At 44.4% G+C, this 25764-nt stretch overlaps 1 protein-coding gene across 1 annotated transcript in view; it reads left to right on the top strand.

The window, feature by feature from the left end:
• The window catches only part of Csgalnact1 (chondroitin sulfate N-acetylgalactosaminyltransferase 1), a 331838-nt gene that overhangs the window by 293219 nt on the left and 12855 nt on the right, over nucleotides 1–25764 (top strand). The window contains exons 8-10 of the mRNA XM_028883852.2: nucleotides 9114–9215; nucleotides 23562–23740; nucleotides 24594–24688. Coding sequence (XP_028739685.1) covers nucleotides 9114–9215; nucleotides 23562–23740; nucleotides 24594–24688 — 376 coding nt within the window. The remainder of the gene's footprint in view (nucleotides 1–9113; nucleotides 9216–23561; nucleotides 23741–24593; nucleotides 24689–25764) is intronic.

The following is a 25764-nucleotide window of genomic DNA, read 5'->3' as shown; positions in this document are numbered from 1 at the left end:
ATTAAGAATCTTTAATTTATCTTTTCTAAAAATGACTTTTACCTCAAGGCCAAAAGGATCCTTCTTTAGTCTTAAATTATAGTAACTTAATCAGGATATGTCTCTTCTTGGTATTGATTGTTCTTAACCATTTGCCAGGAATATAGTTGCTATGTTGTTTTATGGACTCTTTTGTGTTAAGGGGTGATGATGGTTTGAATGAGAATGTCCCCCATAGGCTCATCTATTTGAATGTTTGGTCCCTAGTTGGTAGAACTGTTTGGGAAGGATTGGGAGGTGTGGACTTGTTGGAGGGGGTAAGTCAGAGATGGACTTTGATGTTTCAGAGCTTATATCATTCCCAGCTCGCTCTCACTTTCTCTCTCTCTCTCTCTCTCTCTCTCTCTCTCTCTCTCTCTCTCTCTCTCTCTCTCTCTCTTTCCCCATCCCTCCCTCCCTGCCTCATGCCTGTGGATCAGGATGTAAACTCTCAGCTACTGCTCCATGCCTGCCTACTGCCATGTTTCCCACCATGACGATCAAAGACTCTAACTTTCTAGAAGCATGGGCCCCAATAAACTCTTGTTTTGTAAGTTTCCTTGATCATGGTGTCTCTTCACAGCAATAGGAATATGATTAATATAGGGGGTTTTATGGTGAATGTATGACTTGTTCAGTTCTGTGCTACATGGGAACAGGTTGTCTGTTTTATAACTTGTATCCATTTATTAACACCTCCATTTTTCTTGTGTGTATATGTTGTTTTTATATGGCATATGTATATATGGTATGTGTATGTATGTGTGTGTATGAGGTATGTTTGTGAATTTTGTGTGTATAGTGTGTATGTATATGATGTGTATGTGGTGTGTATATGATGTGTGTGTTGTGTATGTGTGTGGTACATTCATATGAACATGCCAGAACACAGGCCCATGTGTGGACATGCAGAGGCCAGAGTAGACAACTTCCTCTCTTGTTCTCCACCTTACTGTCTTGAGACAGGGTCTCTCATAGAACCAAAAGCTTCCCTTCTGGCTGGAATAGCAGCGACTGAACTCTTGTGATCTGCCTGTCTTTGCCCCCCAGTGCTGGGCTTATAGTCGTGTGCAGCCATGCCCATGGCATTCTATAAACGCTGGGTTTAGATCCTCATGCTTTCTGAGCAAGCACGCTTGCTCACTGGGTCACCTACCCAGCCCTTCGATCTGCCTTTCGTTCCTTTACCCGTGTGCGTGTGAGCCTTCTCTTTGATCTTTTACAAACGTGCCCTGTACCTTTCTAAGACACTTCTGTTTGTCTTGACATTGATTTATTTCCTGAGAATACACTGTGCCTGGTCCTATTATGTTCTTTTGTTTTAAAATTAACTTTTTAAAATTGAATTCATATTTTGCGAAAGTGGAACAATCATAAGAAAGCTTCTTTTGTTTGATCCTGATTTCCTTTGAGACTATGTTTTCTTCCTACTTTGAATGCCATTAAAAACAAAACATCCTTCCTCTGTCTCCCTTCGCCCTTCTTCCCACACACCCTTTCTTCCTCCTCGTGCCCCACGGGTGCAGTTGCTGTGCTGTTCCACAATCACAGGCCTGCCTGGGCTTCTGTCCCATCTGAGGGCCGCTGTACCCACCCCTAGCTGTACCCTGAGGGCAGAAGAGTGTTCTAGTGACCTCTGGGATGTGAGAGCGCAGGGGGAGGGGAGGAGCCTAGCGGGCTGTGTGCAGCCTCTCTTGGCCTTTCCCGGTTGCTGTGGCCCTTCTCGGGTGTGGGATGGTATGGAGCTTTCCCAGACCACCTTCTTAGTCAGATCTCAGCACCACTCCACTTCTCACAAACCAGAGCTGCACAGAGGCTTGCTTTGGTGGGTGACGAGCTTGAGAAATGCTAACTTTCTCACCCGTGTTGTTTGGGGATTGATGGAAAGTGCTTAGAAGGTGCAGGGATGGAAGTAAGGACAAAGCCTGGGCAGGCCTTTGGCTCAGACACAATACAAACTCATCCGTGTGCTTGTTTTCTGAACTTCCAAGCAGACAGGGAGACCAGGGGGAAACAAGGGCTAGTTTATATTAGCCTTCGTATGTAATGAGAAAAAGCCATTGTTGGGTGAGGCAAGCTTATTTCCAGCAGTGGACCTTCAGGGCTTTCATTTAAGAGGTAATGGATGCCAGGTGATGATATTCCTAGCCGGCACAACAATTATGATGGCAAGGGTTAGGTCTTTCCATCTCCTGACAAAGAATCAAAAATCCCACTTTGCCTTTCGGGACCAATATAGATGACTCTGGTCTTGGTGATGCAGGGCTTCCGGGTGTGAACTCGTCTTGGATCCTGGCGGTCATTGGCTGGCACTTACGAAGGCTCCCTTGTTGCTGCCATCAGGTTGGCCTGCATGCGAAAGCCAGAGTCCTCACGTGCCATTCCGTCACCCATGAATAGCTCCCATCCCTTGGGATCACGGGATATCTGGGGCTCCCAGGGGAACTCTGCTCGAGTCAGGTCATGTTCCCACGGGCACTCTTGGCCCAGGAGCTATCGCCTTAACCCGCCTCCTCTTCTTGGTTTTCGTTAACCACCTCGTTTTGCCTTTGAAGCTCTCTCACATTTGGCTGTGGCTCTGAGTTTCTCTCATCTGGGTTATGGATTTTAGGCTCATCTGTTATTTCCTCGTGTGCTTTGTTTGATATCAGGAACACCCTCACAATAACAAAGCTATAGATCTTCGGATCGTTATCTCTGCCACTCCCAGCAAGGGTGGGGGATTTTAATGGGAAATAGTCTTCATAACTTTTTTTTTCAAACCTTTTTTCTGTTTCTTCCAAGCTTGCTTGCTTTTTGTTTTGACTGCTTCCGGGTGGAGTGAACCCCTTTTCTTGTCAAGTTCCTCTTCAGACTGGGTGGGTTATGTTTGTTTGAATGTCCTTCACTTTCTCCTTCCGGCTCTTCTCATCTCTCTCAAGGCATTCTTGATGTTTTAATGGACCATCAGGGTCATTTTCTACTTGACTTTCTTTTTCTTGAAATTTTCACTTTCATTCCGTTTTGGCCTAGAACCAACCTTTAAGAAGGCTCTGGAAATTTCTGGGGGGGGGGGAGAATTAAAGCAGGAATTGTATATTTCAGTTGAAACAATCCTCCAACATTTGGCTAAGCTGATATAGGTGACTGAAAGCCCTCTAGCCACCAGGACTGTGACAGAGATAGATCCCCGTGCCCCCTGTATTCCTTAAGGACAGTATGCTGTTTTGTGTAATACAGTCATCTTTCTAATCCATGTCCCGACACCAGTCCTGTGACCCGTTTCACTACTCACAAAGCAGAGCTACACCAAGAAGCTTTCATAGCTGACGAGCTTGAGAAGCGCTAAAACTTCATCAGTCATGTTGTTGTTTTAATAGCTGTCCTTGGGGACCCAAGAGAAGAGGGGTTTAGTTTGAGCTACACGTTGTATAGAGATGTCTAGTCAAGAGATTGAAACACGGTCAATGGGAAGAGTGGTTGTGTTTTCTGTATTGTAACGAGAATCAGGAAAGTTGCTTGATTACGTCTTAACAAAGAGCAGAACACCCAAATAATAGAACGGTAGAATTGTTTGTTAATTCACATTGGCAAAGGGGTAAGAGGAAGGATGCACCAACCCCAAAACAGAATGCTGGGATATAAGCAGAGGCCAGAGTGCACCAATAACCCTCTGTCCCTCTCCAGGATGGAATCTCTTCCTTACAGTTTTCCCAGTTCCTTTATCACTGAGCGATTTCCCTCCTGTTGACATTATAAACCGTTGGCAAACTGTGGACTCCTTGCGTGAAGTACCCCAATTCCTGATACATTTTCCTACTCCTGATATGTTTGAGGAGAAACTGACTTAGAAAAGAGTAGCGATGAGACTCCTCATAGCTAAGCCTTTTCTTAGCTGTGGAAGTCTCCTGCTCCTCCTCACCTGTGGTGCTGACCTGAGATGATGTCTCCTCCTCAGAACCCATCAGCCTCCTGAAGTTAACTCTCCTTGCTATCCTCTTGACTCAGCAGCCTCCAAAACTGTGGTTATTCCACACCATACTACATTTAAGCTCTTTGGTTATCCCAGTTTTTCTGGAAATTAAGCATCTCCTTACACATGGGATTTTCACTGGTAAAACATGGAGACTCTAGAGTGAACCTGGATTGTTATTCTCCTGGAGGGAATTCTACATGATAACCCTTTGTTAATCCTTCTCCAAGGGAAAAAATGCATCTCATAACCCAGGTGCTCACTGAATGTGGACTCTTGAGTTTGTGTGTTGATCTTATTTATGTTGCCCCAACATAGTATTCACAGATAAGTTTGATAAAATTGATTAAGGTAGGCATGGTGGCTTAAGACTATAATCTCAGCCCTTGGGAGATGTTCTTGATGAGGGAGATTAATGCCATTTTGAAGCCAGCCTGGGCCACATAAGAAGTTCCAGGCTAGCCTGGGCTATAGAGAAACCTCAGAAAAATAAATAAATAAAAATTAGGAACCCCAAAGACTAAAAAGGTAGCGTACTTAGGTCATGGTGTTAAAGGTTTAAGGCTTTGCCCTAACACCGACTTGTTCCTGGTGAGGGTGTCGTTGTGACCGGATCAGGATGAGGACACATCAGACAAGGAGAAGCAGCTGCAGGAAGGAGAGAAGCCTTCAGGAGCTGGATAATGGCTGGCTCTCCCAGATCTGCCCTCCCCCTCTCCTCTCCTCTTCTTTTCTCTCCCTTCCCCTCCCTTCCTCTCCCCTCTTCATCTCCCCTTGCCTCCCTTTCCATGCCCTCCTCTCACCTCCTCTCTTCCTCTCCTCACCCCACCCCCTGCACTTTTCTTGCTTTCCCTTCCTCTCCCCTTCCTTACCCACCTCCCCCTTCCTTACCCACCTCCCCCTTCCTTATCCACCTCCCCCTTGTCCCCCCTGTCCTTTCCCCCTTCTTTTCCCTTCCCCCTCCTTGTCCCCTTTCTATGTCTCTTTTCCCCCCTTTCCTTTCTTTTCTTCTGAGACAGGATCTGGCTGGGAACCGTAGTCGGTTTCCCAAATGGCATGTATCACCATGTCTAGGTAACGACACAGGAACATGCCAAGCTCTCAGGAAACCCAAAGTGACTCCTTCCAATGGCAGTGTCCCCAGTCACCTACTCACCTTATGCTAAACCCTACCTCCTAATATCACCCCTCGGAAAGCCAAGCTAAAACCACAGTATAGCGCTTCCCCAGGCCACTGGGCATGGGGTCTAAAAACTGACATCCCCAACTTCATGACACAGTTTCCTGCCTTCTCTCATCCAGCACAGGAGCACTCATCCTCCATGACTCTGCCAGTCTTTCCTGGTGTTCGCCAGGGGCGTCTCAAATGGGCAAGGCCGTGTGTTGAGCATGCACTGCCAGCCAAGTGTCACAGACCAGGCGACCTCCCTGCTTCTGATTGACAGCTGAGGCGGCTGCCCACAGGTGCCTCAGAGGCTGCTGCTGTCACTGTCCTCACCCTCAGCGCCCAACCTCCATTGTGCTTACACTGCCTCGCTAACTTTGATTCCCTTCAAGTCCCTGCCTAGATCACCAATGCCCCTTGAAGGCTTCCTGTTCTGTAAAGAAAGCAAAGCGTGTAGGGTTCCTTCAGCACCGTGTCTCCCCTGGCCTCACATGGGATTTCACAAGGCATTGGAGGGGTGCTTTCCCATGCTCCCCTGTCACAGATCAGGTGTTTTTACCAAACCTGATTCTTCAGACAGGGGCTCAGAACCGAGGACATTCTGTAACTCAATCTTCCCAGCCCTGAGTCCATTTGGCAAAGTGTGGTCATACTTTTGGTTATGACAATTGGATTAGGGGAATGCTGTCAGCACAACATTGGTGGAGGCCTGGGATGATGCTGAACACCCTCCGGCACACAGGACACTCTTCCCACATCTTCCAAGCTCAGTTCTGTGCTGAGTTTGAGAATCCATGCCTGAGGTGAGTTCTCTGTCTAGGGATACAACATCTCCCACAAACAGGCCTAAGGAAGCCTTCTGCAGACCACCAGATCTCTTTGACTGTACCTGACCAGCTTCCATATCGGGAACCTAAGACAATCAGTCCTTCTACACGACAGTTTCAATGTGGAGTTTTGTTAAGGTCTCCTCTACTCCACATCTGTCTAAACACAACACTGCACTGTGCTTAGCAGTGAATCCTGTACAGTGAAGCCCAAGCTGTCAGGTCTGATAGACCACCCCCCCTATCCCCTACCCCCCCCCTTTGCTAAGGTTGCCCTGGAGACAGATACTATCAATCCTTATAGAACCAGATGTGTGTGTTGCTCCCTACACAGCTCTCAGAGGCCGCTGGAATGCATTTTCTTACCTCTAAACTAAGACTTTGAGCAATGGACTCCATACTCTATATACAGATCAGTCCTACAGACTAATGACAGAACTTTTTGACCTCTCAGGAAATAAAAATATAGATATGCATAAAGGACGGTAACCCACATTTTCTGCCTAAATATGTATCCTAACTAGTCCCTGCACTCTGTGTGATAATGACTCAGGGAAGGGCCAACTGTTTTCTAGAAAAATCATTCTAAAAAGCTGTGGTATTTGTGAAGTGGAAACAGAATTTTCAGTTTCCAGTGTGAGGTCAAGGAATTGGGGTTGTTGAGGTAACGGGAAGCATCTGTGGACATAATGTGCTCCCTAAGAGGGGCTCATGAGGTCGGGGTTCCCTGGAATCATTTTATAGTTTCCCTTATCACTCAACCACAGTGCCCCTGGAGACAAGCTTACGGAAGCGGGACTGCATTGCTATCAGTAATACAGATAGCATTGTCCAAATACAAGTAATTAACATCGTAAAGCCAGAAGTCTATATGCAGCATGAGTCAGTTATTTAAGACTTCTTTTTAAATTTATCTCTGAAACAAAGATATATCTGTACATGGCCATAACCACACATATTCCCATACACTCTCAGGGGTGGGGTAGTCAAATGGGAAAGATTTTGGAAAACACAAAGACCATCCACACAGCAATAGGGGTCTGCACAATCCCATATTCTCAAGGAGCATTGAATGGTTTCATTGTGGGTAGCTTGAGTCCTGCCTAGGAGGTAGGAAACTTCTTCAAAGGCAGACAATCCAGTCCCACTTGTTTAAGATCCCCTGGTGGAGTTTCTAGCATGTGGTATATTGTCAACAAATACTTGTTGAGTGAATGAAGCAAAGACTTCACAAACATCTAAAGTGAAGAGCTGGAGACAGACACCAGGGCAAACTTGGATTTGCCTTTCTGAGATCCCTAACCTGGCCATTTAAGGGTTGGGCCTGACCCATCTCCCTGATTTAAAAACACCAATGAGAGAGAGGTAGCAAAGATGTTACTGGAAAACACAGAAGGCTTTAATTCAGGCCCAGCAGGTGACTGGCTCCTGATTCTGGGATGGATCCCCCTGCACCCCACACACACTCACTCACACTCACACACTTTTGAAGCACAGTTTCTCCAGCACGTGGCCTGTGCACATGGTTTCCTTCCACTTATCTGGCAGATTTGGCAAGGGGACCTATGAGCACAGAGACTTTGTCAGAAGCATGTCTACAGCGAGGTCGAGGCTTACATCCCCATTGGTGTCAGGGTGACCTTCCTTCTTGACCCCAACTTTCTGAACTCTTCCCATACTCTAAGTCCCAATCCAGCCGGAGAACTCGCCATGCCTCCAACGTTCTCCTTCTCTGATGCCTTCATCTGTGCTTGTTTTATCTGCTAAGTCCATTTTTCTAGGGCAGGAGCCATGTCTTCTTTTGTTTCCAATGCTTCCCAGCAACCCCAGGAATGTGGTTCTCCCCTTTTGATGTCATAACAAAAAATATCTAGTAACTTGACCTCTGTAAGTAGGGCCAAGATATTTCTGGAGTCTATGATTTGGATTATTGTATAAATGTCAACAGCGGAAGGAGGGCACAGGAAATACCCAAATATTTCAAAATAGCATCTCACCAGCAGAATTTCTGTAACAACTGGCTCCCAGAAAACACCAGTTCACATTATCTACATACTAATATGAATGCATGCCTGCCTGTATACATAAATATTTATGTGTATGTATATTTACATTTACAGGTATGCACACGTACAGTTACACACACATGTATTTGAAGAGCAAACCCTCAGAAGAACTTAGCAGATGTTATGTTTGAAAGAATAGGACATAGCAAACAACACATAAGCTTTGGTGAGAATAGTCTAGACTAGTCAAGAGCCAAAGACCTGGCCCTAAGAGCTGAAGCAAATGGCTTCTCTGTCAGGACCATGAGTCACCAGGTACTGGGGTAAGTGGTTGTAGCAGAGCAATGGGGCAGTGGCAGCATTTGTGTATGGAGACTTTTGCTGTAAATAGGTAAAGACTCCCTACAGGGACTATGGCCATGAGGGGACTCTCAGTTTTAAATCATACTGTTACACCCCAGGATCCTCTTCCCAGGCCTTGACTCCTTCAAGCTGTACAGAAATCTTTTGATCAAAACTTTTGCGCCTAGGGTTGTATATGTCTACTTCATTAACTCGTGAGGAGTTATAATGGTGGGAACCTGCTTGGAAGGGTAGGGTGCACACACAACGCTGGAATTCCTTGACAGTTCGTATAACACTGGGTGTTTCCAAGGCTTCCCACTGTCCTAAACCAAAGAGTGATGGTTTATTGTGGGCCATTTGGGAATGAGGACTGTGTTGTTTGTCCCACACCAGGGAAATATCCACAGACAAAGCCTCTTGTTTCTCCCTCTCTGGACATTAGATTTCTCACAGAACTAATGTCTTCTATCCCAGAGACTTCCCAGAACTCTTTCCAGGGCAACCTGAGGGCCCCAGGTAGGCTATTCCAATGGCAGGTTGACTCTGAGGTGTCTTTCATCTGATGTTTTATTTCCCACATCTGCATATTTAAATTTAATGACTTTCCTGATAAGATAAATAAAAGTTGAGTGGCCAATCAGGGTGCTGTCTCTTCTGTCTTGAGTTTACTTTAAGCCTCTTTGCACTTTACAAAAAAAAAAAAATGAGGAAAAAGAAGAAGGAGGAGGGAGGGGGAGTCAGTTTGTGTCTTCCTGTAAATGTACAGACAGGCCCAGACATACATGTGTTTTGTTTTCCAGGGAGATGTGTATCCAACAGGATGGGAGAGTTCACCTCACCGTTGTGTACTTTGGGAAAGAAGAAATGAATGAAGTCAAAGGAATACTTGAAAACACTTCCAAGTAAGTGTGTCTGGTTAGATTTCCTTTCCTTAACACAGGATATCCGGGAAAGTTCTTTGTCGGCTGTGCACAGGAGAATTAAGAACCGCCCCTCCCAGGAGACCACCCTGTCTGACACTGTTGTGTCGGGGTGATAAGTTCGACAGCAGACATAAAATGCCCTGTTTGGCAAAGGTTTAGAACATGGGCTTCTGGGAACTGTTACATAACTGAAGGCACACTCTCTCTCAGCACCACAGGTTGAAGACTTTCATGTTTGCAGAGTCAGATTTAGGGAGAACACAACTGTGCCGTGAGCTCCCACTCAGCCCCTGCCTGACAGTCTAAGAGTAATACTCAGGCTCCAATCCCATCCATGGAGCAAAGGTCCTCACCCTCTCATCTCTGCCTCTCATCCATTATTCATTTAAAGACATCAGGGGACACCCAGAAGGGGTGGCTGAGGCAGGATCCTTGATTAAACTCATCCAGCGAACAGAAATTACTTAATCAAAGCCTTTAGGCCTGGGGTTATATGTTTATAACTCATTGATCAGTTGCAGAGTGTGAAAGGGTATTCAGAAGCAGCAGAGATGGATTCCTTTTTTTTTTTTTTCTTCCAAGATAAATAACCCATGGCATCCTGTGTAAATGAGGAGGCCAGCATGGTACGGTTGTGTGCCACATTTGCTTGCCAAAGAGGTGGGCAGACTCAGCTGAGAAGTCCGGTGGACAACTGGGATAGATGTGAAGCTTTGGCGGCTTCAATAGTACTCAGTGGCAGGACTAGTCTGAGCAGGCCCATATGGTTTGGATAGAAACAGGACTGTCTGCTTTGAGTTTCTGGTACGTGGTAATTGGACGACAGTTGAAGGAAAAGCTTCTAAGGTGCAGAACACTTTCAGCGTTGTTCCATGCTGTTACCAGACTTGTGTTAACGGGCACAATTAAAATTTCAATCACCCTGAAAGCAGAGGTCATCCGCGGTAGCTCTGACCAAGCACCCCACCACATCTGGTTTTGTAAATAAAGTTTAATTGGATATAAGAAGGTCTGTGGATGTACATGTTATTTATGGCTGTAAGACTCACAAAGCCTAACCAATTTACTATCTGGTTCTCTATAGAAGAAGAAAATTGTTTACCTGTATCCTAAAGGAATGGGAGTTAAAAAGTAGTCCAGAACCGTGTGTGAGGATCATCAAATGGGAGAAAATAATTGGATACACTGAATGTGGTTGAAATAGAAATCCCTCAGGTCTAATTCTTCCCTCTCTGCTCAGCAGTGGCAAGCACAGATGGTTAGGATTCATGTTCTCTGCCCAATGGGTAGCTGAAAGCATCTTTGCTACTATCCGTTCCTGGACAAAAAAGTTTTCCAAGTGCTTCAAACCTGCAATCAGGATAGAAAAGTACTGTAAAAAAAAAGTGGTGGCCACCCCTGGGGCTGCACCCTGAACTGCAGGCCACTGCATCATTCCAAGTCACTCCAACATGTTTTAAGTGTCTGTCCAGGCAGGTGATTCCAGTGTGCAAACAGAATTGGCAAATCCCATCACCTTGGGTTGGCACTTTTTTTCATATCGCAAAGGACGTTGGGACATTTGTTGATGGTTACACAGATTCAGACTTATAGAAACCTTATGTACAAGTGGCAGGCAACTTTAAACATGCTATAGGAAATATTCTTTCTAAGGACTGGAAGGCTTAAGTACTTTTATCAAGTAAGTCTTCCCCATGTCAAGTTTCCCGGGTTACTAAATGTCATAAGAATGCGATGCCACAGACATTGACTAACACATTTGTGCTTTCCACAATGTTCAAACTTATTGAAAAGCAATAAGTTCATAAGATGTAATGATTTTAAGATTTATTTTTATGATATATGTGTGCATGTTTGCCTGCATGTATTTGTGTATACTTTGTGGTACTCTCAGGGGTCAGAGGAGGGTGTCAGATCCCCTGGAACTTGGGTTATAGCAGTTGTAAGGTGCCATGTGGGTGCTCGTAATAAAAAAGAGCAGGAAATGCTCTTAACCATTGAGCCATCTCTCTACCCCAAGGTATCTATTGATTCTAATTGTATCCATTAGTCAGATAATCTTGTCTACCTTGGTAATCTGACTGAGGCAAATACATGTTTTTTTTTTATTTTAATCTTGATTTCTAATATGAACACTCAACGTCACAGAACACATAACATACAGTAGGTCCATTTATATGCATTTATAGTGGTTACAGAATGAACACAAGAGACTAAAGCAGACGTTAAGAGGTTTTAGAAGTGGGCTGAGAAAAGTGTAAGTAGAGTCTGTGTGCACGAGACAAAAGAACACAGTACAGTAAAGACGCTGATGCTGTAGGGGTCAAAGGGCGGGAGAGTTAGGTTTGGGAGTGCAGATGTTGTCAGCTGTGGAGACAAGTGGGTAGAAACTGGTCTGAGCAAGAAATGGTGGATTCAAGTCCAGACAGGACACACACACACACACACACACACACACACACACACACACACACACACCTGAGGCTTTAATATCTTCACTGTTCTTTTAAGATGATAATAATATTTGTTCAATGGCCTTTTATTTTCAATTATTATTTTTACAAATGATATCATTGGCTATTCATATCAACTTTTGGTGTGTGCATGTATATGTGATATGCATGTGTATATGCATTTTCACATGTGTACGTATGGGTATATACACACATGTGTGCATGTATGTGGACACCTGAGGTGGACATTGGGCATCTTTTTCAAATGCTCTTCACCTGTGCATAGATGTAAACCATCTCTGACTGAACTTCAAGCTAGAAGTCTGCAAAAGTCTGGTTAGCTGATTGTCCTAGGATTCCCTGTCTGTGCCTCCCACTAGCTAGGACTGCAGATGGGCAACCGCATGGCTTCTGGGACTGTGGTTCACATGCTCGCGCAGTGAGCGTTTTTCCTGCTAAGCCATCTGCCCAGGCTCTTTGGCCCTTAGTGTCTGGTTTTTTGAGGTAGGTATTGTTATCAGCCCTGTTTTATAGATGAAGAAACTGGGCCTTAGGGAGATTGTCCCTGGGGCCTTCACTTCAGTCACATGAGAGAGTCATAGCCCCCTGCACCCCCCTGTGCCTTCCTAAGATTCATAATTGTTAGTTGAAGGTAATGAGATTTGTAATCAGACGAAATGACATTCGCTTCATTTGGAGATCAGTATTGTAATTAAAGTGTTCTAAATCCAGCTAAATGTAAACATTTTAAGAATAGCTAAAAATACAGCCTTGTTTAATGACTAGTTTGCAGTGTTTTATGTTCTCTTTCCCCAAGTTTGTACTTCCTCAATTGAGCTTTGTATTTCAGTTGATTGCTACAGACTGGTGGTTTGCAAACCCTGGTTGTGATTCATTAGAGGATTTCAAAATCAATCCAGTGGGCTTAGCCCAGTGTTTTTGAACACGGCATAGAGCAGGGTGCAAATTTTCAGCATGAATCACAGGTAATAAGGATACGTATCATTTCCTGAAATACTGATTTCATCGTGCATGCCTATGTGCCTGCACATGGGCTTGTCCTGCGACACGAAGACAGCATGTTGCTTTGTAAAGATTGTGGTTCCGATATTTACAAGCCACGGTAACAGAAAACAACACAAATTACTTCCAAGTCCCCGATCCTTAGTCTACAGATTTTCCCAGGGTTCATCTACTGTCAAATAAAAGCTTAACTCAGGAGCTCTCAGATATGCGTAAGCTTTGGTATAACCTTGGATGCTTTCTAACATGCAGAATACTTGGACCCAGCCCCAGATACTGAGTCTGCAGGCTGGAGTTGCAGCCTGGGAAGCAGTGTTTCAGTTTCCATGTGCACTGTGGTGTCTGGTCAGAGCTCACTTTGAGCAGCACCATCTGACTGGAACTGTAGAAGAAGATATTTTAAAAAACTGTAACTTATAGCTGAATTATCATGCATTGACAAGTTCATCTTTGTTTGATCATGAGGACACAGGGGCATCTTTCAGAGGAATCATCTATGAGAATTGAGGCATTAACAATGAGACACTGAGGATAGGGAACTAGCTCCTTGGGTAAGGTACGTGCTGCCTAAACATGAAGAGCAGACTTTGGATGTTCAGCACTCGTAAACTCTGGGTGTGGTCATGTGTGTCCATAACTCTGGAACTGGAGGTAGGAGAGGAGACAGGAAGATCTGCAGAGCTTATTGTACAGTTTATTTAGCCAATCAGTGAATACTAGCCTTAATGAGAGATTCCGTTTCAAAAGATAAGACGGACATCAATTGTGAAAGACACCTGATGTTGACTTCTGACTTCCATAAACACACTCACACACATATACATGCAATCACATAAACCTATACACAGACAAACATGCATGTACATATATGATGCATGGATGTATACACACACACACACACACACACACACACACACACACACACAAATAGATTGCTCTACCCCATGTGGGTGAGAAGAGAAGCTTGTCATTGTAGTGGTGGTGATATTATCATGGACCTGTCTTATCACAGTGTGTGTTAGCATATCATGCCTCTTTGAAATCATTTCATGAAGATTTCATTCAGATAACTGAGGGGAGAATTTGTGTGTGTCTCGGGTAAGGAAGACCACATGTAAATTCCTGCCCTCTAGTGTTGCGAACATCAAAATCAGACAATCACAAATGTAAATGGGGATGTGAAAAAATTGGAACTCTTGCCCACTGATGGCAGAAATGCACAATGATGCTACTGTATAAGATTTCCATGGTTCTTTACATGGTTTAGAATAGAATTAACATCTAAACTAGAAATTTCATTCCCAGGTAAATCCAAAAATAACTGAAAATCAGCATTTAAACAACTGTGCACAAGCATTCAATGATATTATGATCAATTTGCAAAATGAAGACAACCCAGATGTTCATTTTGAGTTAATCTTATTATATCCAGCCACTTCACTAAAGGTGTTTATTACCTTTAGAAGTTCCCTGATAGAAATTTTGGGGTCACTTATGTATACTAACATATCACTTGTGAATAGCAAAAGTTTGACTTCTTCCTTTCCAATTTGTAACCCCTGATCTCTTTTATTGTTCTAGCTAGAATTTCAAGTAATACATTAAATAGATATGGAGAGAGTGGACAGCCTTGTCTTGTTCCTGATTTTAGTGGAATAGCTTTGAGTTTCTTTCCATGTAATATAGTGTTGGCTATTGGCTTGCTGTATATTGCTTTTATTAAGTTTAGTTATGTCCCTTGTATCACTGATCTCTCCAAGACCTTTATCATGAAAGAGGGTTAGATCTTGTCAAAGACCTTTTCAGCATCTAATGAGATGATCCTGTGGGCTTTTTTCCTCCAGTTTGTTTATTGCAGGTTACATTGACACATTTTCATATGTTGAACAATCTCTGTACCTCTGAGATGAAGCTTACTTGATCACAGTGGATGGTCTTACTGATGTGTTCTTGAATTCAGTTTGCAAGTATTTTATTGAGTATTTTTGCATCAATGTTCATGATAAAAATTGGCCTGTATTTTCTTTCTTTGTTGAGTCTTTATGTGGTTTGGGTATCAGGGTGACTGTAAGAAAGAATTTGGCAATGTTCCTTCTGTTTCTATTGTGTGGAATATTTTGAGGAGTATTGGTATTAGCTCTTCTTTGAAAGTCTGGTAGAATTATGCACCAAAACTGGCCCTGGGCTTGTTGTAGTTGTAGTTGTTGTGAAACTTTTAATGACTGCTTCTATTTCCTCAGGGGTTATAGGTCTCTTTAAATTGTTTATCTGATCTGGACTTTGGTAAGTGGTATCTTCCAAGAAAATTATCTATTTCTTTTCGATTTTCCAATTTTGAGGAGTACAAGTTTTTGAAGTATGACCTGATGATTCTCTGGATTTTTTCAGTATCTGCTGTGATGTGCCCCTTTTCATTTCTGATTTTGTTAATTTGGATATTTTCTTTCTGCCTTTTGGTTAGTTTGGATAAGAGTTTGTCTATCTTGTTGATTTTCTCAAAGAACCAAGTATTTGTTTCATTGATTCTTTGTATTGTTCTCTTTGTTTCTATTTTATTGATTTCAGATCTCAGTTTGATTATTTCCTAGTGTCTATTCCTCCTGGTTGAGTTTGCTTCTTTTTGTTCTAGAGTTTTCAGGTGTGCTGTTAAGCTGCTAATAAGAGATGCTTCTAAATTCTTTATGCAGGCACTTAACTTTTCTCTTAGCATTGCTTTCATTTTGTTCCATAAGTTTGGGTATGTTGTACATTCATTTTCATTGACTTCTAGAAGTCAATTTAATTTTTTTCTTTACTTCTTCCTTGACCCAGTGGTAATTTCGTAGAAAGTTGTTCAGTTTTCATGAGTTGTAGGCTTTCTGTTGTTTCTGTGTTGAAATCCAGCTTTAATCTGGGGTGGTCTGTTAAGATGCAGGGGGTTATTTCAATCTTCTTTTATCTGTTGAGACTTGCTTTGTGATTGAGTACATGGTCAATTTCCGTGAGGTGTTGAGTAGAAGGTGTATTCTTTTGTCTTTGGGTGAAATGTTCTGTAGATATCTGTTAGGCCATTTGGGTCATTACATCTGTTAGTTCTGTTACTTCTTTGTTTAATTTCTATCCATTAGTGAGAGTGGGGTGTTGAAGTCTCCTACTAATAATGTGTGGGTTTGATGTGTGATTTAAGCATTAGTAATGTTTCTCTTACTAATGTGGGTGCCCTTGTATTTGGGGCAAAGGTGTTCAAAATTGAGACATTATCTTGGTGGATTTTTTTCTTTAATGAATATAAAATGTCCATCTCCATCTTTTTTGATTAATTTTGGTTGAAAGTTTGTTTTGTTAGATATAAGAATAGCTTATACCAGCTTGCTTCTTGGGACCATTTTCTTGGAAAATCTTTTTCCAACACTTTACTCTGAGGTAATGTCTATCTTTGATGTTAAGGTGTGTTTCTTGTATGCAGCAGAAATCTGGATCCTGTTTCAAATCCATTCTGTTAGCATGTGTCTTTTTATTGGCAAATTGATATTGAGAGATATTAATGACCAATAATTATTAATTCCTGCTATTTTTTTTAGTGGTGGTGATAACAGTCATAATAATAGTAGCAGTAGGAGTAGGTGTGTGTGTGTGTGTGTGTGTGTGTGTGTGTGTGTGTTCCTTTGGGTTTTGCTGGTGTGAGATTATCTATTGCCTGTGTTTTTGTGGGTGCAGCTAACTTCCTTGGGTTGGAGTTTTCTTTCTAGTACCTTCTGTAGAGCTATATTTGTGGATAGATATTGTTTAAACTTGACTTTGTCTTACTTTCTCCATCTATGGTGATTGAAAGTTTTTCTGGGTATAGTAGTCTAGGCTGGCATCTGTGGTCTCTTAGAGTCTGCAGGACTCTTCTGGCTTTTAGTCTCTATTGAGAAGTAGGTTGTAATTCTAATAGTTCTGCCTTTATATGCTACTTGGCCTTTTTCCCTTGCAGCTTTTAATATTCTTTCTTTCTTCTATATGTTTAGTGTTTTGATTATTATGTGGCATGGAGATTCTCTTTTCTGATCCAATCTATTTGGTGTTCTATAAGCTTCTTGTATGTTTATAAGTATGTTCTTTCAGTTAGGAAAATTTCTTCTTTGATTTTGTTAAATATTCTCTCTCTCTCTCTCTCTCTCTCTCTCTCTCTCTTTGAGCTGGGATTCTTTGTCTTCTATTTCTATTATTCTTAGGTTTGGTCTTTTTCATAGTATTACAGATTTCCTGGGTTTTGTGTTAAGAATTTTTTAGATTTAACATTTTCTTTGATTGATTAATCTATTTCTTCTATTGTATCTTCAACCCCTGAGATTTTCTCTTCCGTATCTTGTACTCTGTTGGTGATGCTTACATCTGTAGTTCCTGTTCACTTACCCAGATTTTCCACTTCTAGAATTCCCTCAGTTTGTGTTTTCTTCATTCCTTCTGCTTTAATTTTCAGGTCTTGAATAGTTTCCTTCCCCTATTTGTTTTTTTCTTTTCTTGGTATTCTTTAAGGGGTTTATCAAATTCCTACAATTTTTTTTATTGTCTTTTCCTCAATTTCTTTAAGGGAGTTTTTGTTGTTGTTGTTGTTTGTTTGTTTTTTTGTTTGTTTGTTTGTGACAGGGTTTCTCTATGTAGCTTTGGTGCCTTTCCTGGAACTCGCTCTGTAGACCAGGCTGGCCTTGAATTCAGAGAGAACAATCTGGCTCTGCCTCCTGAGTGCTGGAATTAAAATTGTGCAACACCACCACTCTGCTCTTTAAGGGAGTTTTTAATTTCCTCTTTAGGGACCTCTATAATCTTTATAAAGTTGTTTTTCAGGATATTTTATTGTGCTTCAGCTGCCTTGGAATATTCATATCTTGCTGTTGTAGGATGGTTGGGGTCTGGTGGTGCCATATTGCCCTGGCTATTGTTGATTGTGTTCTCACACTGGTGTCTAGGCATCTGGTTTGGGGATGATTATAGGTCTAGGTGCTGATTTCTGAGTTTGTCTTTTTTGAATGGGTATTTTGCTCCTTAGTTTCTGTTTCCATCTGGTCTTCTAGTCTTTGTGTCCTGGATTTCTAGTGGCTTTCTGATCTAGTAGGGAGCCTCTGTCCAAGTTTGAGCTAGTGTTCTGGTGGCTAGTTTGGTCTTTGATGCAGCGGTGGGTCTCTGTTCTTCTGATTGGTGTGCCCTGTTTTTCTGACTGTTGTGATTTGCCCCTGTTCTTCCGACTGGTGTGGTCTGTGCCTGAGCAGTGGGATTCTGCGCAGGAGTGGGGGGTACAGTGCCTAGCAGAGGTATTAGTGATGAGGCAGGAGAGGGAGGGCCACAGGATGGGTCCTGAGGATCAGAATCTGGGGTGTGGGGCTGGTTGGCTGACAGGCAGTCACTCACCTGTTCTTCCGACTGGTGTGGACTGTACCTGAGACAGTGAAGCCTGCCGGACTTGGGTGGAAAGGCTGGCCACAGGGAAAATGGTGAAGTGGGAGAGCTTGGAAAATGGAATGGGTCTTGGAGAAAGAGAATTCAGGAAGTGGGGTCGTCCAGGTGGCAGGCAGGTCACTCATCTGTTCCTCTGACTGGGGTGACCTGCATCTGAGCAGTAGAATTCTGCCCGAGTTTAGGGCTAAAGTATTTTTTTTTTTTTTAAATAAAGGGCTATCATGGGAAGTGTCACATTAAGACAATTTCTTTGCAGTTGTAAGAAAATGTCTGTATTAGAAACAACCATACTAGGCAGGAAGGGCTTTAACCACGTTTAATCTGCTCATTCTGAGAAATGCAAGGCAATTAGGGGAATTAGAAGCAGCAGAAGCAATAGCTTTCTCAGGTCATCATAACCGCTACAAACTGAGTACTTGGAACTGAGAAGTCCCCACACAGCAGGTTTATCATATCGAAGAAAGGGATGGGAGTGGGAGATTCAAGAGTTTTTTTAATTAATAATACAATTCAAGAAGTAATTAGGAATGAATCATGTACCCTCTTGTGTGTCCGTACTAGGAATTCACATAGTAGTGAGACAGAGAGTCCACATTCTACTGTCTTCAATGCCTGTTTCTTGCTAGGCCACAGCTATAGGCATATCACCACATATTACATTTCATTGTAAGAGTAAATTAAATATTTCAAAACAAACTGCACGCTATTTTTCTCTGCTCTGTTTTCTGTTACTCTGCATTTACCTTATCTTGAAAGGTAAGGTTTTTATTTATCCATCCAAGTCTACTGGGACCAAACTCTTTCAGATGTGGGTAGTGGGCTTATTTAAGTTAGGGGTAGCCAAGGGCTTCCTGGTTACCACTGGAGGGGACTGAACTCTCCTTGTAGGAGAGACTTTCTCCAGACAGCAAGTCCTTCGGGAGGTACCCGAAGAGCCTCAGTCATTTCTACCGCTCATCTCTAGCTCTGTCGAGTGTTTTTAGTCTCCCCTTTGTCCTCGTGTGTGCCCCTTACCACCCAGTACTGGATAATTTCTGCAGGGGTGTGTATGTGTAGCTGCTGCCTCGAAAGGATCGGAACCTGCAAAAGCCTCCTGTGCATTGGTACATTTGATAGCATAAGGTGTCAAAGACACAAGAGGGACAGCAGTAGGACTCGGTAGAACGCTCAGAGAGGGCTCTTCCATTTGCCAGGAAGCAGCTGAAGGGTGATACTCAAGTGTGAAGCTTGAAGAACGAGAGCCCCTTTCCCAGAAATAGATGAAGATCGTGTGTAGTAGAAAATGATCACCGAGGAGCGAGACGAGGTCCCCGTTATATGCACACCTTTTGACTCGACTATTATGACCATCTATGGTTTGTCACCACAGGTGGGCCATAGACAGCAGAACGAACAGGGTGCTAGCATGGGCCTCAGTGGTCTGCACTCAGGGCTGAGGGTTTTTCCAGTTCCACCCCTCCACAGTGGACTTTGAGGCTTTGCTATTCCGGCAGCCAAGGGGAAGCCGTAGATGGACGACAGAAGTAGCACTGTTCTTCCCCGGCCACGGATGGTTGACCACACTCTGCTTTCTTTGTGTGTTAGTGTCCCACTAATCAGGGCCTGGAGAACTGTCAGGATTTCAGAGGATGCTAGAGGAAACTTGTCCCCCGGCTTCCATGCCCAAGGGAGATGAAGGGGGCAAGAAGGACTGTAGAGGCCAGAGTGCTGTGGGGCATGGGCAGAGGCTGCTGGGACTTCATGTGTTTGTACCCCAGTAGTGCCCTGCTATGTAACCATGTGTGCACAGAGGAGATGCCCTCCTGGGGCTGCCAGTTTTCACATCATGAATGCTGTAGCCTGGGGGGGAGATGCACACCAGAGGGTGAGTGTGATGCACATTGGGAATGGGTGGTGCCCTGGGAATAGCACAGACTACCTTAGCTTCAGAGAAAGCCTGGGTGAAAAGGAAAAAGCAAATTGCGCTGTGTGAGGGCAGACAAAAGGTTTCCAGGAATAGTTCCCTGAGTAATCTTTCTTGAGAAGCAACACATTCACGCACACAGTTCGATGTGCAAGTACTTTTTCTAAAGGTCTTTCAAACTAAGAACATCTCAAGCACTAGTACCATGGATGCCCCTCCTCTTTTTCCAAAGACTGTGCTGTCAGCCCAGGCCCCTCCCCTTCCTTCTGCTGCTGTGGAGCTGATGATGGTGTTTATTAGGGCAACCAGCTGGAGCCAGGGTGTTCTCACAGTAGATTTATTTGTGCATTGGGCAGGCAGAAGCGTCAGATGTTTGGTCTCCTCTTGAACTCTGTAGCACCCAGCCTTTTGCTATCTCTTTGCTATTTGTTTGCCAATGTCCCTCCTATAGGTTGTTGTATCTTTCACACTGTTGGCTCAGACGGCCACGCCACTCGCCCGTTCTTCTGCTCAAGGTGAGCTGACTTCTTGGAGTAGCTCTGCCAGCGGACTGGCTGCAGGCTGCCCCAGGCAGAGGTGGCAGCGTGACTGCTCTTCCACTGTAACATCAACCAAAGTGTGCCTCTTGCCTTAGGAAATGTTGCTTGCTATCATGCATATGGAAAGCATGCTTGAGCCAAGTGTGGTGACGCATTCCTGTGACCCCAAAACTTGGAAGGCGGATTGTCAGTTGGAGCCTAACCTGGTCTATATAGCAAGACCCTATCTCATTAAACCTAATACATAAACAAATGAATAAATGAATAAGCTTTTATATTTAAAATCTTTCATGATAGATTTTTGAAATTCTCTTTGGAAAGTTACCTTTTAAATGATGAGTCTGATACAACCTGAGTGAGTACTGTGTTTTGAAATGACAACCTTCCTACTCTGAAAACCAGATAACAAATACCCTTGTGGTCCAGGAGACTGGGTCTCGGAGGATATAAAAGCTGAAACAATTGAACAAGACAGACCCTGTATGAAGCATCTGGGAGATCTGGCTGGAAAGCCCCTTAGATGAGCAGGTGAAATCCAGGCTTCTCCCTCAGGTGAAGTTTCCCTTGGGCAGGAGGACATGGGCTGTGCCAACTTAGAGCAGTTGGGGCTGTAGAAATCTCTAGGAGCTGGAGGCTGCCTGCCAGATCCTCACGGCGCTTGTGTGTCTGTGGAGCCAGAGCTGTGCTTTCCTTAACCAGTGCCAGGTGTGATTCTGGAAAGGATTGGAACACAGCCTCAGTGCTAATTGAAGAAGCTGTGGGCTGGAGCCACCACCCCTGAGCAGAGGATCAAAGATAAAACTCTGAAGGCGGAGGCGAATCACAGGACTGAAGTAAATGAAGACTTGCAGTCCAGGGGGATGTCAGAGCTGAAGGGGCCTTAGAACTTGGTGAGCAAGGTTTAGGAGAAAGACAGCAAAGGAGAGAGAATAAATAAATCAGAAGCACACTGAGAGCTAGAACCGCTCTAACTTCTAGTCCTAAGTCTGTATTCACACACATTCATAGACATCCAGTGTGCGCCTGGATGACCAGGCACAGTTGCTGGCCCTGGGTCTGGGTTTGCTGACTCAGAGAGCAGGACTCTTCACATACTGAGGTCTTCCACCCAGATCTCAGGCTGTAGGTCCCGTCTGGCGTCAGACGGAGGCTAGGCTGCACCCATAGATTCCGGAGATAAAATACCAAGCTTCCTCCAAGATCTGAAAGAAGACAGTAAGTCACAGAAGAGTAGCCAAACTGGTTTCTGTGATTAAACCCCCAGATACTAGCACTACTTAGCATGCGAGAAGCTTAGGACTTTGGTAATTTGTGTTGACCTTCAGCCAAGGGAGTTACAAGGAACATAAACTATTAATAATGGAAATAGTTTTCCTCCTGTATCTGCTGAATATATCAAGACAGGAGAAGCTGGGGAGTGGTGGGGCTGGGCTGAGATAGGAAAGGCAGGGAGTGAGGGGAGAGCAAGCCATGATCAAAGACAGATGGAGTCAACAAGAAGGAGAACTGCCAGGTGCCAGCCCCTGGGCACACAGATGCTGAAACAGGACTGAATGAGGCCTTCCATTCTACCTGATGGAAGGCTGTCCAGGACCCATTTGCACCAAGTAAATGATGTTTTGCCCAGATGAGTCCTGTTTCAGAAGGTTCTGCTACTTCTGGGGAAGTTCAGCAACTAAAGACTCTTCAGCAGCCTGGGCTTGGAAATCCTGCTGCTGATGATGGGAGGAGCTGGTGCTTACATCGCAAGGTCCCCTTACTACCACTTATAAAGTCACTTTAGAAGGCTAGGGAGGCCGCTATTACTTCCTTTATGCAAATGACGCAACTAAAGAATGAGCTTGTCCTCCTCACATAGCTAGCCAACAGTGCAATTAGGTCTGATGCATTATTGTCTTCCAACTACAAGGTAGTCAGTCCTCTTTCTTACCATGTAATGCTGCTGTTCCTATGCTAGGAAGGAAGGAAGGGAGGGAGGGAGGGAGGTGAGAGGAAGGGAAGGAAAGAGGGAGGGAGGGAAGGAGGGAGGAAGAAAGGAAGGAAGGAGGGAAGATAGGAAGGAAGATATGAAGGAAGGAAGGAAGGAAGGAAGGAAGGAAGGAAGGAAGGAAGGAAGGAAGGAAGGAAGGAAGGAAGTTGGGAAGGAAGATAGGAAGGAAGATAGGAAAGAAGGAAGATTTCAGCTTGTCTAGGGCAGCACATCTTGAGAACATGTTGCCTGGCTCCTGGGCTTGAAACAGAAAAAGAAAAAAAAAAAAAAAAGATGCTGGGAAGCCACATTCTACCAAGCTTTAGGCACCGGGTTTATTTGAGTGGCCCAGAAAGCATGGGGATGTGTTTGGGTTGTGTTTCTACTTAACTAATTCTAAATTCTGCCACAAAGAATGTGCATTAGTGATAACAATAGCCATCTTAATATACAAGAATTAGCAGAAAAAGAAGAAATAAATTCATATTGCAACTTTATTGGGGGCAGGAGAGATAGCTCAGTGGTTAAGAGCACATAGTGTTCTTGTAGAGGACCCATTTTTTCCCAGCATACATGTATGGCTCACAACTACCTCTAACTCCAGCTCCGGGGGAATCACACATCCTCTTCTGGCTTCCACGAGCAGCTACACACACAAATACACATAATTAACTTTTTTAATTAAGTTCAGTAGAAACTGGGCATGGTAGCATATACCTGTAATGTCAGCAGAGGTAGGAAGATCATGAAATCAAGGTTAGCCTGGGCTGGACAGCAAGACCTTATCACAAAACAAAACAAAATAACAACGTTTGCTAGGTGTTCTCTGTCCTTTGAACCCCAGGGGTGTCTGTTCAGCCTGGCTATTCTGTCCTTGCCTGGGTGGCCCCACCCCCCTCGGGGCTGCAGAATGTTCAGAGGGGGGTGGCCCCAGCTGTGCCTTTTCCGGGGGATTCTGTCCTCCTGGGCAGTGTGGTGGTGGGCGGCGCTCCCTGACCTTCTGCTCCCCGCACCTTCTAGAGCTGCCAACTTCAGGAACTTCACCTTCATCCAGCTGAATGGAGAATTTTCCCGGGGGAAGGGACTGGACGTCGGAGCCCGCTTCTGGAAGGGAAGCAATGTCCTGCTCTTTTTCTGTGACGTGGACATCTACTTCACCTCCGAGTTCCTCAACACGTGCAGGCTGAACACACAGCCAGGTTTGCGGTGTCTCGTTCTTACCTCTTCCGGGCGGGCGCCTCTCTCTCTTTCCCTCAGGCTCTCCTGTCTGCACAGTCCCCTCTGCCGTCCTGCTGAGGGGTCAGAACCACTTCCCTTCCAGTCACAAAGACAAGGAAGGTGACCTTGTTCAACACCTCCTCGGGTGCTGTGCAGCAGGCATGCCAGTCACGCTGACTCTGGGACCGTCTTGGGCCCCTGTGCAGAACCCCTTTCTGTTTCCCCCTGGGAGGGCCAATGAATGTGACGTCCACAGGAGACAGTGGGTCAGAGGACATGGGCCTGGGAAAGCCATTCAAATATGAAAGGAAAAAAATTTAGCTATGGGCCGTTTGCAAGGCCATGGCTGGAAGAAACCCCACATACACAAACGATGTCTGTGGAGTTAGGCACAGCTGATAGACAGCTAAGAGACCTGGTGTGGACATTTGGTGTTAAAATATGGCAAAGGGCAGCTGTTCTGAGCCCTCTACTGCCCAGGGTCTCCTTGCCTTCCTTTGCAAGTCTTTAAGGTTGTGCTAGACACCAACATTCAAGGGCTTTGTGCATGCAGGACAGGGACACTGGGACCCTCTTCCATTGTTTCAGGGAATGAAATTCCAGCCACTGGCTGTCAACGACTTGTGTATTGTTCTCATCCTGGGAGGACAGAAAGGTTTGAGAATCAGACTACCGAGTCTAGCTGGTGCAATATTTCTAAGATCTAGTCTAGAATTGAGTGAAGGGAGAAGAAAGAATGGGCGAAAATGCCTGGACCAATGGCTGACCGCATACGAACAAGGCCGGCCGTGAAGCGAGTCTCTTGTAAGCAGCTGTTCGCTTTCTGGTTTGCAGGGAAGAAGGTATTTTATCCGGTTCTTTTCAGCCAGTATAACCCTGGCATAATCTACGGTCATCAGGATGCAGTCCCACCCCTGGAGCAGCAGCTGGTGAGTAATTACTCTGCAGATGCCCGTGGGTGGCTGTTCCATGTCGCTCATCGCTGGGGCACCTGACCGTGAGGAAAGGTGAGCGGGATCCGCAGACCAAGCCCCACGGTGGTTTTTAAGTTTGGCAGATGCTCTGGCCTTTGCTCCAAAGTGCCATGTTGATTAAAAGTGCTTGCAATATTTAGAAGTGGAAATAAATAGGAACCATATCTTATGAGAGAGTAATTTCACACCTTCCTAGTTTTCTTCTATGGTTTTAGGAATTGCTATTATTGGATTACAGCTAGAGCATACTTTTTCTTTATCATTACAAAATCTAGCAAGAAAAGTGAGGCTGGTACTAAACTAAGATTAAGAAATGGGAACACCTAAAATAGTGGGAAATGGGTGATAGAAAGGGGTGACTTACCCCATGGTGGCAGTGAGTCAGTGGGGAACGAGGACCCATCCTGTCCCCTGGCCCTTCACCCATCCCATGGCATCCCATTGCATCACCACTGCTAGCCTTCCCTGTATTGGGGCAGATGTTGGCATCAGTGGTGGCACCAGAAAGGTAGCTTTCGAAGAAACAGTGGAGGGGCTTCTCTGATAGAATCTTGGCTGCCCAAGTGAGAGGTCGTGGAACCACAGAGCCTCTAGGGCCTGTTCAGTCTCTCGTCACCACAGACGCTGAAGCAGACCGGAAAATGGGAACTGAGGCAATCCAGGAGAGTATCCCCACGCCCCTCCAAGGCTGTTGGAATAGTACCCTTTGCCCATGTGGAGTATGCTCCAAGACCCTCACCGGATGCCTGGGATAAGGAATAATACCAAACCATAAATAACATCAAGCCCTGTCCATGGTGTGGCTTTCTTTATACTTCCACCCATGGTAACATTAGTTATAAATTAGCAGTGAGAGACTAACAACAATGACCAATGATAATATAGAACCCAACAATATCCTAAAATAAGCGTTATGTAAAACACAACTTACTCCTTTCTGGAATTATCCATTTAGTATTTTCAGACCTCAGCTGATGGCAGTAACTAAAGTCGTGGAGTGTATGTGGTAGGTACTACATGTGGCTGCCTGG

The sequence above is a fragment of the Peromyscus leucopus genome, chromosome 17, assembly GCF_004664715.2.
Source record: "Peromyscus leucopus breed LL Stock chromosome 17, UCI_PerLeu_2.1, whole genome shotgun sequence".
Classification (NCBI taxonomy): domain Eukaryota; kingdom Metazoa; phylum Chordata; class Mammalia; order Rodentia; family Cricetidae; genus Peromyscus; species Peromyscus leucopus.
Note: the sequence above shows the minus strand (reverse complement) of the source record. Positions and strands in the feature narration are given on the sequence as shown.